General features: G+C 35.2%; 1 protein-coding gene across 1 annotated transcript in view; it reads right to left on the reverse strand.

Moving 5' to 3' along the window:
• LOC129273440 (probable ATP-dependent RNA helicase DDX41) overlaps positions 1–17,328 on the reverse strand; it is a 42,603-nt gene extending 25,275 nt beyond the window's left edge. The window contains exons 1-10 of the mRNA XM_064107254.1: positions 17,169–17,328; positions 11,802–11,888; positions 11,141–11,294; positions 9,431–9,566; positions 8,671–8,788; positions 7,478–7,569; positions 5,926–6,079; positions 4,556–4,692; positions 2,530–2,692; positions 524–727 (exon numbers count right to left, since the gene is read on the reverse strand). Coding sequence (XP_063963324.1) covers positions 524–727; positions 2,530–2,692; positions 4,556–4,692; positions 5,926–6,079; positions 7,478–7,569; positions 8,671–8,788; positions 9,431–9,566; positions 11,141–11,294; positions 11,802–11,888; positions 17,169–17,219 — 1,296 coding nt within the window. The 5' untranslated portion in view covers positions 17,220–17,328. The remainder of the gene's footprint in view (positions 1–523; positions 728–2,529; positions 2,693–4,555; positions 4,693–5,925; positions 6,080–7,477; positions 7,570–8,670; positions 8,789–9,430; positions 9,567–11,140; positions 11,295–11,801; positions 11,889–17,168) is intronic.
• Between the last annotated feature and the right edge of the window lie 1,575 nt (positions 17,329–18,903).

The raw sequence follows: 18,903 nt of genomic DNA on the forward strand, positions 1-18,903 counted from the left end.
GTTTCAAAATCAATACTTGTACTTTACAAGGTGACCTTCTGCTTGATTGTGAATTTCATTACCTCTTGAAGGGCATTATTTATGACCTTCTTCTTAAGGTTCATCTTAAAGAATAGAATTCAAATTTAAAAGAAATAATTTTTTTAGGGGGGGCTTACTTTAAGGACTATATTCTTTCCTTTTTGAAATAATTTATGAATATTATCAATGGTAATATTGTTTTCCTTTAAAATAAACACATTTGTGATAAAATATAAAATCAATGTAAATTTGATACTGGTAATGCCAAAAACTTACATCATTATAGAGGAATGAGATGTTATCAATTATAAAATGTGATAAATGTTTATAGTAATCCTTCATTTGGAATAATTCTGGAAAACTTTCCCCATATTGATTGTTTCTGTAGGATTACATTTGTATCATCTTTTTCATTTCAATGTTATCATTTTATTATATCGTGTTTTCTTGTAACTGAATGAATACAATAAATGAAATGAGAAAAGATCTGTGGATAGCTTACCGGGGGCGGTGCTTTCTGAAGACACTCTAAGAGATAAACCATCTTTGCTTCTTGCTTCACATACTCTACTTCCTGAATGACGTCAAGACTGGCTGCTCCAGCTCGACCCACGTTGACAGTGACGGGCCTGACGAGGGCACTCTTTGCAAAGTTCTGGATCTTCTTGGGCATGGTAGCACTGAAGAGGAGTGTCTGTCTCTGACTCTGTTAAAATAGGAATTATGAGTAGTAACTGTCTACAGTGAATACTGCTAGAAATGTGACACATTTATGAAATAATTGGCACAATTGTATCAAAAATACAATTTTCAATCAAAATTACAGATGTCCAATTGTCTTGTCAGATAATATCTAGATTAAATTTCAAAATAAATACTACAGCGCAATTCCGTAAAATAACCTTTTTGTAAATCTGAACCCCATTTTTCTCAAGTTTTACTTCACTTCATAAACTGACCAAGTCATGATCATTTGAGAGCATTACAGACTGTCATGAGAACCAGAAATCAGAGACAGAAAATTTCATGAAGATCCCACAAACCTGGGGTCTGCATACATATTTTATGGAATTGCCCTCCATCAGGGGGATACAAAAATTAATTCTTCAAAATAAAGATTGCATGATGATATTTCAAATGTCTTTTGGAGATTTTTCAACAAAGCTGAGTTAGAGGTATTAAGTGATTGCTTGTTCACTATTTGTGAAAGATGATTCAATTCATTAATTGTTTCAGGATAGAAGGACTTCATATAATAGTCTGTACTGGCAAATGGAACATTCATCTTAAAAGTGTTATCACTTCTTCCTATTCTATTTAATCTATATGTAATGTTAGTAGTGCTGTTATCAATTAGAAAATTCTCTGTCGATATACCGCTAAAAATATCTTACCGATATCGATAACTATCCACAAAAGAACATAATTAATACACATTTTTTATGCATTATAGCTTAAATAGAAAAGATGTCACAATACTCGCGTTGGTCAAAATTTGTAATCTGCCACTTTACCAAGAACGCTTTAAAATCCTCGTTCATCGGATGTTAACGATTACATAATATCTTTTAACAAAAATATTTAAGCATAAATACATCCTCACCTTGGATGGATGAAGTTTTATTGATAACTTTGGGGCTTTTTGGACATTGTTCTGAGCAGTCAACGACTTTCGCTAATCTGCCATTTTGATATCGTGCTGTTCATCTTCGAACGTAGAGGGCAGCAACACACGGCCATGTGATGCCTTCTACGTTTGTTGGTACTTTGCTAAAATTGAGCTTACGCTTGTGAATTTTTTCGATACCATCCGATGGAGTTGAGTTCAGGCACGATGTTTGGATTTTCATGATTATAGCGAAGTGAGATCGTGTTTTGTAGCAAGTAAGTATTTGTATTTTGAGATTTTGGAGTAATTTCTGTTGCTGTTCTGTGCATTTTGAGGAAAGATATGTTTGCTGTGATCTTCCGTTTGAAAAGCCACTTTCAAAAGGCTGTTTCCGTGAATTCCTTCCGTTTTCCGCAATCGCGGAAAATCACTCTCATGTCCCTACATAATAGCAGGCATTATCGACAATGAGAAAAAGGTTATCGATATCGCTATGTGGCAAAAACATGCAATTATCAACAAGACTAGTGATAAAGAGGTTATCGATAACAGCACTAAATGTTAGAGGGTGAAAACAAATTTTTACAGCAACTTTATGGTTTTATCCAGGGAGTAAAACATAACTTACACTAAAGTGAAGAAGATAAAAAGTCCTCCCATTTAACAACAAAAACAGATGATGGGGAAAATAATTGTTTGTCATTACTTTGAGGGACATATCACATGTTTTGTTACAAAGTTAATTTTTCAATGCTTAAGCTGTTTCCAGTTCTCAGTGAGCAGTATATGGGCAGAGCTGAAGCATACGTTTATCACTTGAAATTTGCATCAACCCGCATCAATAAACATTACATAAGACTTTTTTTTCTCTTTATCAAGTAATACTCATTTTAGCTTACCTTGAAGTATGTGAGAATTGTTCGGATATCTTCTTCGAATCCTAAATCAATCATTCTGTCGGCTTCATCCAGACAGAGATACCGACATACAGATAATGAGAAGCATTTCTTGTTCAGCATGTCAATCAGCCGTCCTGGTGTAGCTACAACTATGTGAACACCTCTGGATATGAAGAGGAGAAATAGAATAATTATAGGATTTGATTACATAACTCAGGGTAGATGATTTGCACAATTGCGGATTTAAATCTGTAACATTATAGTTTGTGCTGAATTTTTGAGAATTTTCTCATAGAGTCATCTGCTTTTTACAGACACAAAAATAAAGACTTCAAAGTCAACTTGTATCTCAAAGTCTCTGAATAAAAATGTTGCAGTGGATGTTCAAACACATGTACAACAAGCCATTACACTCCAGTCATGCTTTTTTGTAATGATGAAACACAGACATGGGCAGTCATACACTATACAAAAAATTGTAAATTTATTATGCATATTTGAAAAAACATGTATGTGTCTGCTAATCACTAACTACATGTAGTTATGAAATTAATAACTCTAACTATAAAAGTATCCCAATCAAGGTAGAATGGACTCTTACAGGAGCCAGTGTCACCCAATTCCATGTTTGGTGCAACTCCCGTGTGTCCGCTGTTGTCTACATACCTTTTACTGTTGTGTTCATTAGCATACAGGGGAGGGGGAAGAGTGCCCCTGACAGAATTTTGATGGGGGGAGGCATTCAGATTTTTTTTCACGGTTGGTTTCAGAATATGTGATGAAAACTTTTGACTGGAAAAAGCTGTCCGAAAGGTCGGCGACCTTAAAAAAAGATTTCCTATGTGAGAAATAATAAATGTTTGCCTCTCCTGTCCCCATGTTTTTAGGTTCACGTTTGGTTCCGATATTGACTGACTAGAATCAGAACCCTGTCAAATAAAAGTTATCAACATAATAGTAACTCTGCCACCCTTGATTCTGATTGGCTGTTGAGCATTGTTACTATGGTAGTTACCGTTGGATGGCAAAGTTATCAATATACAGACTTTTTGCTGTAACGCAGTCCAAAAAATATTGCAATTATTACCATTATTATCCCGACAAACAGGCATTTGAAAGAATGAATATTCCAGCCAGGTACCTTTTTACTACACCTGAGTCAAGTGCAGCACAATTTGGATGAATTTCTTATAATGGATTCAAATACACAAGTTTCTGATTGAAAGTCAACAGTTAGAACCATAAGATCACTACACTCCCACAAAAACAGGAATTGTAGCTCACAAGCAGTGCATTTGAAAATAAAATGTTTTATATGGCTTCTTCAGGGTTTATCTTAATGCGGAATATTATAAAGTTAAGCAAGGATACACTAATAGGGGATTAATTCAATCTTTCCTGAAAACATAGAGACATAGAGAGAAGTCTGATCTGTAACAACTGACAAATAAAAAATAGAATATATAGAAGCCCAATCTTTAATCGCACCCCAAGATCATAACCTGATATCACAACATCAGATCTCAGCCTCAGTCTTCCTTCTGCTGTGTGATATGTTGGTTTTAATAAAAGCAGGGGGGGGGGAGAAATACATGAATGACAATTTGAGAAAATTTGACTAGGAGAAAATGCATCAGATATTAAAGTTATGGATTTTTCAATGTTTATGTCACATGTGAGCAGCTTCCCACGTGTCTTGTGAGATAAACTCCATAAAATGCCATTTTATTAAAAAATGATAAATGATTTGCCATGTGCATTTGATATATCATCAGACATATCATTTCATACATGCCTGTATAAGAATACATTTCAGTTATCACAAGCAATTAAACAATTAGAGTTAATATTACATGCCCTATGGGGTAGCTGCTAGCATGGCGCAACAAATTTAACTCTTCTGATGTTCATAACTCTCATTCTTTCATGGACTTTTGTCAAACCTTCACCAATATTTTTTTCTAATTCTTCTGTTTTTACTAAAAACACCAATATCATCAAGGTGAACATGCCCAGTCAGACTTACTTTCTCACTGAATCCATTTGTTCTTTGACAGACACACCACCGATGCATAACATACTCCTCAGGGAAGGTTGATTGTCGGCTTCTAAACACTTGATGAAGTGCATGATACCATCGTGGGTCTGGCGTGCCAACTCACGCTGTCAACAAACATAAAATTAATCATAATTAAACATCTAATTTGGGACTCCACAAGTACATGGAGATGGAGGTATTTTTGTCTTTGTTTTTTTTTCAAAGGAAGGTAGATTGTCTGCTTCTAAACACTTAATGAAGTGCATGACACAATCTTCAAATGTCCTCCCATTTTAAGATAAAAATAAATCAAGTAATCATATAAATATTCTTAATTTCTGATTCAAAGATAATGATTTCATCATGGATTTAAAAGTATATTGTTTGGAATTTGTTTTTGGTACAATCACTAAATAATAAAGATGTTAATTTATACTTCAATTTATAGCTTCTCCTGCAAAATCAATTTTTGGAAATGTCACTTTGTCAGTCGATCTTCACCATTTGCTAAATCAATGAGCTTGACACTTTACACTGTACCACCGAAACAAGCCATTGTTTTCAGTTCGGTTCAGCTCTGTTTGGAAGTGCCATGTTTGGCAGAACTGACCACCTGCTTGCAGACTATGTGAATTTAAACCCACTATTTTCATCTTCCCCAAACTTGATTTTCCCTTTTAAAGGTCTAGTCCACCCCAGAAAAATGTTTGTTTGAATAAATAGAGTAAAATCAATCTAGCAGAACACTTAAAATTTCATCAATTTGAATGTAAAATAAGAAAGTTATGGCATTTTAAAGTTTCGCTCATTTTTTCACAAAACAGTGATATGCACAACTCAGTGACATGCAAATGAGACAGTCAATGATGTCTCTCACTCACTTTTTCTTTTGTTTTTTATTGTTTGAATTATACAATATTTCATTTTTTACAGATTTGACAATAAGGACCAATTTGACTGAACCATAGAGTATTATACAATGCTAATTCCACATGTTCATGAGGAATTAATCATTGTTTCACTTGACAATGAGAAGAAAATTAGAATATTTCATATTTCATATAATAAAATACAAAAGAAATAGTGAGTGGATGACGTCATCAGTCTCCTCCTTTGCATACTGACCAGGATGTGCATATAACTGTTTTGTAAAATTAAGCAAAACTTTAAAATGTCATAACTTTCTTATTTTACATCCGATTTTGATGAAATTTTCAGTGTTATGCTTGTTGGATTTTTCTCTTTTTATTCAAATCAACTTTTTGTTGGGGTGGACTTGTCCTTAAATAAAGAAAATTACGTAGAACCATAGCAAAAGTTGTACAATGAATGAAGTAAATGATCAATTGACTACTTACAGATGGACAGATGATAAGACCATAAGGACCTTCATTTTTGATGAACGGCATTCTCTTCTCCTGTTCCAAAGAAAACATGACGATAGGTAGAGAGAAGACAAGTGTCTTCCCGGAACCGGTGAAAGCTATACCGATCATGTCACGACCTTCAAGTCTGTCAAATAACGAAGACATAATAAACACAAATTAAAATATTGACAAGTTTAAGATGGACATGTTTAACTCTGCAGTGCCAAGGGGAGGGGGTAAGATTGTTTGAAGAGTCTATTAAATCCTGATCATGTTTAGTCTTACCCTTGCAATTTTAAACCAAAAGTCACTAAAAATAATTATAATACATACAAAACCAGTAGCCAAATCTATAATTTGTGCATTACATAATACATGCACATCAAAGTTCATTATCACATTGACAGACTTGTGGGTCAATCATTTTTTCCATTATATACATCCAAGATAGGTAGGAATTTAAAAAATATTTAACAGAAGGATTCTCATTAATCAGTAGAACTGCAAGTGAACCAAGTAAACCATCAGTGTTTATGAGGTTTTTTGATCATTTTGAAAGAGAAACATGTAGATTAATACATAGTGTTGAGTATACTGTGGTCGCCCAATCTCTGAGGATTAATGCGTATGATTGACTTCACATTAAAGGAACAAGTTGCGTGAATGTATTATCAAACAGACGATTTGACATCCAGGGGATCAATTAAGAATTTTTTTTTTTTCATCTCACTAAGTGCAAAGGATAACAGATAATTTCACTTTATTACTAGGACTTGTTTCATGATGCTGCAAATTTCCACTTTCCTAAAATAAATCTATAAATCTATTTTCTTTCAAGGCCCAGTACTTTGGAATTCTTTGCCGTTAATTTGAAAACATCTTGTTCATTTAATATTTTCAGACGTAACTTCAGAAATTTCATAATTGATAATTAAACCTGTTTGTACATATTTTTGTGTATATAATCTAAATCTTATCACTTGTGTCTCTATACCTTTGTAATGTCTTCTCATTGTTTTTTATATTTTGTAACTTTTGATGTTGTCAATAATTGTTATTCTTTTTAAAGTAAGTTGGGTCGGCCGTTTTATAGGGAAATTTTTTCCTTTTTGGCTGCTTCCCTCTCAATGCCTTTTTTTGTAAACTTTTATGTATTTGATGTTATCTATACTTTGTTCCCATGTATTTTATCACAATTATGTTCATTTTTAGCAGAGAGCAAAATAAACTTGAATTGAATTGAAATGATTCAATTATGATTATGGTAGTTTTGCCATTATGTTAGGTACCATGATAACAGGTCTCAGCAGCCATTCAAACATCAAGGTTTCCATGGTAATAGCCATAATGACAGAGTTACCATAATTGTAAGTCTTTATGAAATGGTCTGCAGAACTTGCTTCATAAAACCTTACAATTATTTTACGACAGAAAAGAAATCATCTGTGAGACTGCTCTAGAATTCTTTGAATTCAATTCTTCTTTTAAAAAGGAACATAAAGTTGAAATATAATTTGAGTTTTGTTACGTGGAGCGCACTTACATTACAGGTAGACCCTGTATTTGAATCGGTGTAGGCCGAGTGATTCCCTTCTTCTTCAGTCCATATATGATGCTCTTGGGAAACTTCATCTCCTGAAATGAATATGAAGTTATAGAAATTTATGAATTATTTCATGAGATTCAGATGACTCTCATCTTTCTAAAAGTAGAAAATTGGTAATACACATACTGAACAGCTACTATATTGACTAATATATACAGAAAAAAAGAAACAGTTGGAATCTTCATTGCCATGCGAATCTATGGCCTACAGGCCTATGATTATGAAAAGGTTGAAATCTTTACACACAAAGGAGATGAAGCGATTCCACTGCCCGTTAAGAAATCACACAATAATCAGAGCCTTTCTCCCTATGGAGGACATACAATATGGAAGAAACAAAACACACTGGCAAACCACTTCATGTAGGTTGCAAGATAAAAATGTTTAATTTACAAATAATACTAATTATTCTTGCTTATCTAACACTCAACACTTACTTTATCAGAAATCTCTTAGCGCTCTACAGTAATGCAGCATAATTAGTGTGGCTTTAGCAGAGCAGCTGTTACGCGCACTGCATTTCAAGGAATAAGTTCCTACCAGGTACCCATTCATCTCACCTGGGTTGAGTGCAGCACAATGTGGGTAAATTTCTTGCTGAAAGAAACACAACATGGAATTGAACCCACATCCCTCAGATTGAAAAACGGGCATCATAACCACTAGACCATGATGCCGCCCCCCCAAAAAAAAATATGTATCAATAGCGAAGTAATAAAATATACAAAGGTAAAATACAGTGATTAAGTTTAAACCTAAGTCATTATTACTTAGTCTACATTTTCATGGGGTGCCAAGTACCAAATCACTCTCCAGGAGATCATTCTAATCATACAGAGAAATATGGCCCCCCCCCCCCCAAAAAAAAAATAATAATAATAATAATAAATAAATAAATAAATAAAAATAAAATAATAAAAAAATAATAATCTGACAATGGAAAATTACAGGAGTATACAAATCAAATTTCTTCAATTATTTGGAAAATTCTCTTTGTCTGATACAATGTAAAGGGAAAATGAAACCCAGCATTCCATAGAAACATGGAGTTAAATTTCATTTAATCTAGACTTGAACCAGGCATAACCTATTATGATACCACCCACTGGATTCTTTGAAACAGAACGTACCTTGAAATGCTTGATAGGAGGGGGTATGTCGTAACCCTCTACCAGTATATGAAGCTTCTTGCGTACCCTCTCGTGTCTGGCCTCACCCAACTCCGTGATGCATCTTGGTGGTCTCCATCTGATGAAAAAATAAAAGAGTTTAACATTTTCATTAGCATTTTTCCTCAATCACATGATTATAGATACTTAAAATGATAATACTCCTATCTTGTATATCACAAATCACAATATCATGTAATGCCTCTATTATGCACTGCCAAGGGACTTTGGGTACTATTATCGTGGTGTTACCAGGTACCCATATACCTCTCCATAGTCAAATGTATTGAATGTACTTTAATGTCTTGCTAAAAATTAATGCAATGGGAAATGGACAAAAGTGAATTAAGCCAAATGAGTTCTTGCGGCGATGGCCAAAATTTAATTTCATTGCCATACAAGTGGTTAAAAACACAACCTCAATTTCCATCCTGAGATTATTACATTACATTACATTCGTATCAATAGCACCTCTAGTTTCTTTTCCATCCCCTATCATCAAATCTATGCTTTACCACTCTCTACTTGCTTTTAAATGAGAGCTTGGAAGCTGTAAGTAGAATGCTCCCCAGGGAGTGGAGAAACTACATACACCATACAAGCATATAAGCAAAGGAAACAATGACCCAGGTAAAATAATGTTCATATATTGTAACTCACTTTAATAATAAGGTGATGTATCAAGTGCTATAAAATGAATAAACATTACACTTATTCTTACCCTGTAACAAGTGAATCCGAGTATGTGATGCCTTTGGCCAATTCTGCTGCAGTTTTCAGAGCTCTTTGTTCCTGGATGTTGTTGAGAATCTTCTGTTCTTCTTCCAGTTGTTTGTCCAATGCTGTTGATTTGGTACCTATGAATAACAATTAAAAAAAAATATTACAGGAACTCCATCCATCTATTAACTCTTTGAACATTGACCCATAACCCCCGTGTGTTGCATTATTGTACCAACTCGAAGTGAACCCTTCTACATGTATGTGGTATAATTAATACTCTAGTTTTTCTAAAAAATTTCTTCTTACCTTTCCAACAAAACTTTGGCCCTTTTTACAGGTATATTGGTTCTTGTGTAATTGGCAGGATTTGTTTTTATTTCATACCAAAATCATGATAATCAGACATAAATTGCCCACACCATTATAGCAGAAAGGAAAAGGGAGTAAATCTCCACCTGGTCAAAATATCTCTGACAAAAGCACCTCTTTCAAATAGGCCTCATAACTTCTAACAACTTTTCCCAATGAACTTCCTGGGTCTGCAAGAAGGATGTATTGATTTTGTTTATTGCAAAGAAGTTACAATAAGTCTCCAACCTAGTAGTTTTGAAAGTGATTGGACCCTAATCAAACTACTAAAACTAAAAAAGTACTGGACAAAGCGGCATCAATAGGGAAGTGCAATCCCTTGACAAATTTAAGGCTGCTCTAAACTAATCAATGTCGCATCTGCACCCGACCACAGCGTCATGGAACTTTCGTTCTGTTGCTGTGTACCCGTGATGATGATGATGATGAAGTATGTGGTTGTGCAGAAATGCGAACGAAACACGTCTAAATGTGTGTACTGATGCAAACGAAACACACGAACATTTAAAATCATGTAGGCATCAGATATCACAGGAAATTTGACATCTTTCATACATGCATACATTGTACGTGGAACAAGCCTTTTCTTACAGCCTCAACATCCCTCTCTCTACAAAAAATGCAATAATCTTGTTGAAACAAATTTTCATGAATAAGCAAATGAGATGAAGTTGAATAAAATCAAATGGAGTTAGAGAAAACTAAAAAAGTAAATAGGAACAAATAAAATTAAAACAATAATACATAAATAGAAGCCAAATGTTATTTGTTTGATAAATAAGTTAAAGATAAATTCCAGTTTTGGTAACGATCTAAAAATGACTTTTTACAGAATCTAATATAATGACCACCTAAGTGTCTGTTTGTATGAATAAAAAATATGTGCCAAAGGATTCTGGAAGAAATTGTGTAATTGCTGAGAAATAAGCAAAATAAGCGCGGATTCGGTCACTTCCGTCGGGTCTTTATTTTAGCAATAATAATACACTGTCCCACGTGTGCCTATCTGTGTTGGTGATCTTCAGTGTGAACATTTTTCAGCGTAGATTTCAAGATTTCACAAAGTTCAGTTTATGTAACTGTACCAGATCTAGATCCTCGATGATATACTGACAATTAAGCCTTGTTTTACAGACTTTCTCATGAAATCAGTGTTTACTGCAAATACTGGAATTTCTCTTTAACACAAGCACAAATCAACCGACTGCGCAATTAATCATTCAATAAACAATTCATTTACAATGCAACAAATTCAAAGAGAAATTATTGAATGTACATGTAGGAGCAAAATTTGAAATTCTTGCAATACAGAACATAACAAATCCTTGCAACTACTTACTCTCTGCCTTTTTCTTGAGTTCAGAGTGTTGATCAAGAAGACTAACATTGGCTCTAGGCCCAGTGTCCAGATCCTCCTCTTCTAAATATCTGTTCTGTCCATCATCATCCGGCTCAACCACCCTACGAGTCACAAGCTTTTGGATCCTGACAACCTTCACAGGAGAAATATGCAAAAGATGGCTGTTATAAGCTACTGAATTCCTTGTATTTGATCAGCTTGGAGCAAATATATCAGGGAAAATCGCTGAATAGGTGCTTCATGAAAAACTCCCTAGATGCTTGAAATATTTCTGAAATCATTCAGAGCTAAATCTAATGAGAGTCCAAACTAAAACAAAATTTGCCTGACGAAGACTTCCAATCAGCATTTGGAACATTGCAACTCTCTTTTGCTCCTCCTTTGTGTGACATCAGATTATCTAATTATCTATTTCAACTACCATGATCATCAATATCTTCTGCAGTATTAAAACATTATTACTTGCGAGCTATATACCATTGGTACTGCAAATGTCAACAGTGTAGAAAATGGCAAATAATTTTATAGTGAAGCAATATAAGAGATAATGGTCTGTTTCTTTCTAAAACATCACTGAAATTTATGACTTAGAGAAATAAAGCTGAAATGATACTAGGTCTAATATAGAATAAATTTATACCTTCTGTTTCCGTCTTTCTTTCAGAGGCACATATGGGACGTAGCTGTCATCATCCGAGTTACTTTTCTCATCATGAAGATTACGTTTCTGTAGGGGAAAGCATGAAAAATACTTAAGCTCTAGATACGTTTGATCAATCTTTCAGGGGCCCGTTTCTCAACACCGTCATAAGTCTAACTTCTTGACTAAATCGGAGATAGTGAGCTACTTGTCCGCTTACCGTTTCACGAAGCCCTCTTTACCAAGATCGGGTACAACAACCTCACTAAATATTTATGACACCTCCGAACCTGTCTTAACTTCTTTCTTAATGACGTAGTGGCATTACGTGGGTAGACTATGACATGCGAAAGTGCCTAGAAATTATAAAATTATAATCTTACGTAATCAATCATAGTGGTTGAAATTACATCACAAAACAAGTGGGTTAATGCATTCAATGATAATTGTAATACAAAGAAACTATAAAAACTGTTGGTAAACGCCACAAAACCATTCATTTTGAAATAGTAAAATGATTTAATCGATAAAGATTCTACCTCGTCATGCCATCCATAACTGAACTCGTATTTGTTGTTTTCAGACCCCTATTACCAGTTGGATGAATTCTATCTCTAAGTTATGCATATAATTTGTCCAATATTGTATCTTTCGGTATCAATGATTAAAAATGTTTCGTTAAACTATATTTTGATGACGTTTGGAATCATAAATGTCCGTATAATCATAATCATTTTACAAAGAAAACCGTTATGGTTTACTTTCGTACACTATTAAAATTGGGTCTCCCGGGGGTTACCATCTCAACGTCCACAAGTGATTTTTTAGTCATGAAATGAATTATTCATAATTTAATTTTCTCTGCAATTGAATGCTCCAGTCTTCATGGTCTAAGTATGTATGATGCATAATTCACCTGTGCTATTATTTTGAAAAGATTTATTTCCCAATTCATCATAATATTTGCAATTTTGTCATAATTTTTCTTTTTGAAAATTATGCTGTTTTGTGACTAAGGCTACGTCTCGTCTGCTCTTTTTACCGATAGTATTGATATCAAGGTATTCTAGTTAGGAAGCCTTTCGAGAAACAGGTTTAGTAAGATTGGAGCTAACTCCATGGTCGGTGGATAAAGATATGACTAACTTGTCCATGCGTTGAGAAACGGGCCCCAGATTTCAACCCAATATCAGACCTGCCAACCTCTGGGAATGAAAAACTGTATTCTGTGATAAAAAAAAATGTATTTTTCCCAAAATAAGTGTATCTCATAATAAAATGCTTGGCGCACTCGCTCATCGCGGCGCTCAAGCTGCATGCAAGCTAAAATGCGCACTGCTCTTGCAGATGAAAAAAAAAAACATTATAACATGTGTATATCTTCACCCTGGTTTGAACAAAATGATTGAAAAAAAAAACAAGTTACCTGAAATTACATTGATCTAATAACCATATTTGTGCACGTTTTATGAAATAGAGACATATAGAGATTATTTTTCTCAATAAATTACGATTTAGTTTTTTATTAAAATTACGTATTTTGGTTGCAAAAACGTACTAAATACGGCTAAAACGTACTGGTTGGCAGGTCTGCAATATGTCTTCAGAACTTTCCTGTACATGTACAACAGTGACCACTCCTGTACACACTATTTCTTTGCCACTCTTTCTCGATATGCGTCTTGTAGATGTACACTCCCCTCCAAAAGTTTGGGAACACCTGCATTCAGTGTGTGCTTTTATATACTTGGTAGACTTTATTGATATTGAGGCTCATAGCACAGTTGAATTTTTGTTTTAAAGTGAAGATTATAAAGCAGTGTAAATTTTGTTATTGATTCAAACAAATTTATACTCTCTTAAATGGCTGGCTACCAGTCAAGATGGCATTCTCTCAAAATGCTAACTTTTGTTATTACATGCATTTATTGCAGTTATTCAGAGCTTTTACACTATTACATGTGCAACTTCATTCATTTTTCCTTTTCCTAGTCAGAAGTCAGACACACAAATAAAATTAAACAAGACTCAGTGTTTCACTGATATGGAAAACTGGATGGAAAACTCGTTGGGATTGAGATCTGGGGACTGGGATGGCCAATCCATGATTTCCAGGACTTGTTTCTCTTCCTTTTTCTTCAAGTAGTCTTTGCATAGTCTTGACATGTGTTTTGGGTCATTGTCCTGCTGTAAAACGAATCCTTCTCCGATCAGGCGTTTCCCTGAAGGGATGGCCTTCCGCTGTAGGATTGAATGATAACCGTGCTGGTTTAGGACGCCCTCTACTCTGTGCAAGCTGCCTACCTTTCCTGCACCAAAGCAACCCCAAACCATGACATTACCACCACCATGTTTTACAGTTGGCTTGATGCACTGGGGTAGCTTCTTTTCTCCCTTTCGCCGTCTCACATAAGGTACGTCGCTTGCTGCCAAACACCTCGAACTTTGATTCGTCAGACCAAAGAACCTTCTGCCACTGCTCCAAAGACCAGCCTTTATGCTTCCTAGCCCAAGCAAGCCTTTTCTTCCGGTTCTTTTCTTTGAGGAGTGGTTTCCTTGAAGCCACACAGCCCATCAGCCCTGCTCTACAGAGACGTCTTCTAACAGTTGAAGAACATACAGGCATCTCACGGGTGTTGTTGAGGTCAGCTGTATTCTGTGGGCAAGTCAGACAACGGTTGCGCAGACTGCTCACCCGAATGTATTTATCTTCAGCAGGAGATGTTGTTTTTGGCCTACCACTTCGTCTCCTGTCCCCATTAGACCGAGTGGCCTCTATGCGTTTCAGGCTGTAGTGAACCGCATGGATACTGATCTTGAGTTTCCTGGCTATTTCTTGCATGGAGTAGCCTTCTTTCCTCAAAACTACAATTGACGGACGTGTTTCCAAAGAAAGCTGTCTTGTCTTCGCCATTTTAATTTTGTGACTGACTTCTGACTAAGAAAACTGAATAGGCAAAATGAATGAAGGTTCACTATAATAAGTGTAAAAAGCTCTGAATAACTTTTGAATTCATGAATTTCAAATTGCACTGATGTCTACTCCATTTCCATGCATTTTCTTTAAAGAAGGATTAGGCATTTGTCAAGTTCAGATTTTTCCAGGATAAAGATGCAGATTTCCATAAATAAACTGTCTTATGAACAATACTGAGCAACAAATTCTGAGGACATCTGCTGTAACATTCACAAAATAATGGGAAGAATTTCAGAATAGAACCAAAAACAGAACAATGTTAAAAGAAGTAAGCATTTTTTAGAGAATGCCATCTTGACTGGTAGCCTGCCCTCTTTGGCAGCTGCACATCTCTTAAGAGCTTTGAATTTGTTTGAATCAATGATAAAATGTACACTGGTGTATAGCTTTCACTTTAAAACAAAAATACAGCTGTACTATGAGGCTTAAACCTCAGTAAAGTCTACCAAAGTACGAAAAACACACACTGAAGGCGGGTGTTCCCAAACTTTTGGAGGGGAGTGTAGCTTGGCGAAAAAAAAAAGAGAACAAGATGACGACGTAAACATCTCGGCAAGTTTTCCCCATCTTTTCATAATATTTTTCTAGTTTTTTTTTATGAATTCTTGATTAAAAATGAAATCAACATTGTAGATATGTCGGAAATGAAGTTATATTCCATTAGAGTAAAGTCCCCAAACATCGGACGGTTCCAAATATCAGACGAAAATTACTTCAACTCCCTCCCCATAACAATAGGGACCTGCACTGGCAGGGGACTTGCATGCATCCGATACATGAACATACATGTACATGCTATTGAAGTGGGGTATATTCCATGATTCTGACTTCCAGAGATTCTTATGACCCTCGCTAATTATGGACTCCAAAAGATCGATGACCAAAAAAATTCTTGTAAGGGGTAGCCAGGCGGCTTCTAGAGAGTAAAAATCATTTACTAACGTAAGGTTACTCTCATACGAAGCCAGGACTTCTACCTCATAGACCCAGACAAAGGATGCCAAAACCTGAAACTTTCACCCCCAAGATTTCTACTTTCCTTCTAAAAGATCTAGCTCTAAATCATGTACATGGGATAAAACTTCATTTCCGACATTTCTACGCTCTCGTTATTTTTAAAACAAGAATTCATCAAAAAAATGAAAAATATTGTGAAAAGACGGAAGAGACTTGCCCGATGTTTACGCCGCCATCTTGTTTCTTATTCGCGTAACGTTGGGGAAGTACAATAAGAAACAAGATGGCGGCGTAAAAATCAGGCAAGTCTCTTCCGTCTATTCATGATATTTTTCTCATTTCTTTTTATGAATTCTTCTTCAAAAATAACAACGAGAGCGTAGAAATGTCGGAAATGAAGTTTTATCCCATGTACATGATTTAGAGCTAGATCTTTTAGAAGGAAAGTAGAAATCTCGGGGGTTAAAGTTTCAGGTTTTGGCTTCCTTTGTGTGGGTCTATGAGGTAGAAGTCCTGGCTTCGTATGAGAGTAACCTTACGTTAGTAAATGATTTTTACTCTCTAGAAGCCGCCTGGCTAGTAAGGGGGAAGTGACTTCCACCAGAAATTCAACACCCTTCCAAATATGGCACTATCCCAAACATCGGACATATCGGCCGATTGAATTGGAAATGCGTACTGTTGACGCGCACACGCTCGTTTTCAGAATGAAGTCACGCACAGCTGAGCGAAGACATCTGATGGTCAGAGTCGAAAGAGGTTGGTTTGGTGAGTAAATTATCATTTACTGATTTCTATATCAAAATTATTGATGGTACAGGTGTAATTAATTATTACAAATCTGCATTTGCGCAGCTAAAATAGACCTCTAAATTATTTTAACAACAATTAAGCAATTATTTTGGGGTCTAGAGCGTGATTTAAATTGCTGTAATTTATCGCAGCGCACAACTCTCCACGTCCAATATTTGAAAACTGCGTCAGATTTTTGGCAAAAAACAAGCTTCTGTAAAAAAGACTGTAGTACTACTATTAAGTAAATAATTTTCTGTTTTCCATTTCCATAGCATAGCCTATATTATAGATTATAGGCATAATTTGTTCAATTCTAATTTCTATTTTTGTGGGGTATTCAACATTTACGGAAATAAACATGATTTATATTTGATTCAATGATTGTATTTTTGTTTTACTCCAATTATGCTTAAGTGTCCGATATTTGGGCACTTTACTCTATAGACCTAGAGTAAAGTGCCCAAATGTCCTGTGCCTGTCATGCCTGTGGTCCGAGTTGTCCCCGATTCGTGCAAAATAAACTTACAATACATGAAATGAAACACACGGGACACCATTATAAAAAGCTGATTCAATAACGCTATAAATATTTCACCTTATTAAAAAAATGACACATCATAGTCATGCTGAATACTTACCAGGTGATGATTAGAATATGAAGATGAGTCTGAATTCCGTTTCCCATCCATGGCTTGGTTATAAGATTTGCTATCAATGATCAATCATCAGAAAAATTCGTCGCGCACTTTCGTATCGTGACGTGAGGCGTAAACTCAAACAAATTGCGCAACGAAATTGATTAGATAGTCTTGGTTCCAAGTGTACCCGGCATTTTTCCTTCAATGTGTGCGGTGTGTTTATTATTATTTTTACTTTGTTTACATTTTTTTTTACTTTACTTACTTTAGTTTTAGTCATCGAACATAACTCATTCTCTGGTGGTAGTGGTAGTACACTATTCAAGACATTTGAAGTCACTTGACTTTCAATGCAACTTGATTTTGAGGGAGGAGGGGGGGGGGGGAATCTCGCAAGTAAAAGCAAAGCGAGCTCGCCAAAGACTGGGGCCAAAGATCCTAAGCCTTTATTTTTATTTTTATTTTATGTTTCATTTGTGAAAAATATTGGTGTAAAAACTTCATATTGGCCGAACTTAAAGAAATTCGATGAAATTTATGTTGAATCATGATACAATTAATATTTCACAAAAGCGAAAATGCATGGGGCAGCAGCCGAACACTGAATGCCTGAGACAGATTTCACGAAGGCATGTATAGAACTATTTCACCGAAAAAAAAGTAAAATGTCATAACTTTGTTATTCCCTGTCCGACTTTTATGAAAAATTCCCAATGTTTTGTTTGTCTGGTTTTGATCTATCTTTTAAAATCATATTATTTTCAGCCTTGTTTCTGTTCCTGTTGAGGTAACTCCTGTACGTAGTTCGGCAAAGCACTGGCTTTCTGCTGCATCAACACCAAGCTGGAATGTAATTACATACTACGTCCAGGTTAATCAGTAATGACTGACTGTTATAAAACGACAGAAATTACTTTTTTTTTTGTTAAAGTGGTGATAATGGCAGAGGTGGGATTTGAACTCACAATTACCTTTCAATCACGAGTCCAATGCTCTAACCACTAGACCACACGACCCTCCTTGAGTGAAAGGTGAAATTGATCATCCCCCGATAGTCTTATCACCCTCCAGTGGTAAAATGAACAAAAAGGGCATGCACGGAAATGAAATTTCTGTGAGGGCATGGCATGGAAATTTCTAACATAAGTCTCAAGCGTAGCAAAGAAGCGTAAATTTTTGCCTTTTAAAAATCAAAATTGAACTAAATTTTAATTTCAATTCATTTATATTTACATTTTCAACATGAAAAACAGAAATACAGGGATGCAAATTAATATAAACACAAATCAACAAAAATGATGAGTTTACACTTGCAAGTTGGCAATAACAATACAAACAAAATACAATAAAACCACTGCATTCTTAAAAGTATGAACGTAAATGGGAGATTAGGGAGTACAAACAAAATACAATAAACTCATATTTATCATTTCCTAGATGAATTAAACCTTCTCAAAAGTATGAATAGTTACACGTAGGCTTTGAAAAAAAAAGAAAAAGAAAAAAGAGACCAGCTTAGAAGTAAGCCTTGTGCAACCAGGGGCGGATCCAGCTTTCGCCAATAGGGCCGCTCAAAAGTGGATTTTTTGTTTCTTTGAAGGGGTAGTCCTAACAGTCACTTCTTATCTTAATTCTTTTTAAACAAGATAAATGTATGTATAATACTGTCATAAGCCCTATTTAGATAGTGCAAGTGCGAAGCGCCAGCAATTTTTTTTTGAAATTTCATTTATTT

This window comes from Lytechinus pictus, chromosome 12 (genome assembly GCF_037042905.1).
Source record: "Lytechinus pictus isolate F3 Inbred chromosome 12, Lp3.0, whole genome shotgun sequence".
NCBI classification, from domain to species: domain Eukaryota; kingdom Metazoa; phylum Echinodermata; class Echinoidea; order Temnopleuroida; family Toxopneustidae; genus Lytechinus; species Lytechinus pictus.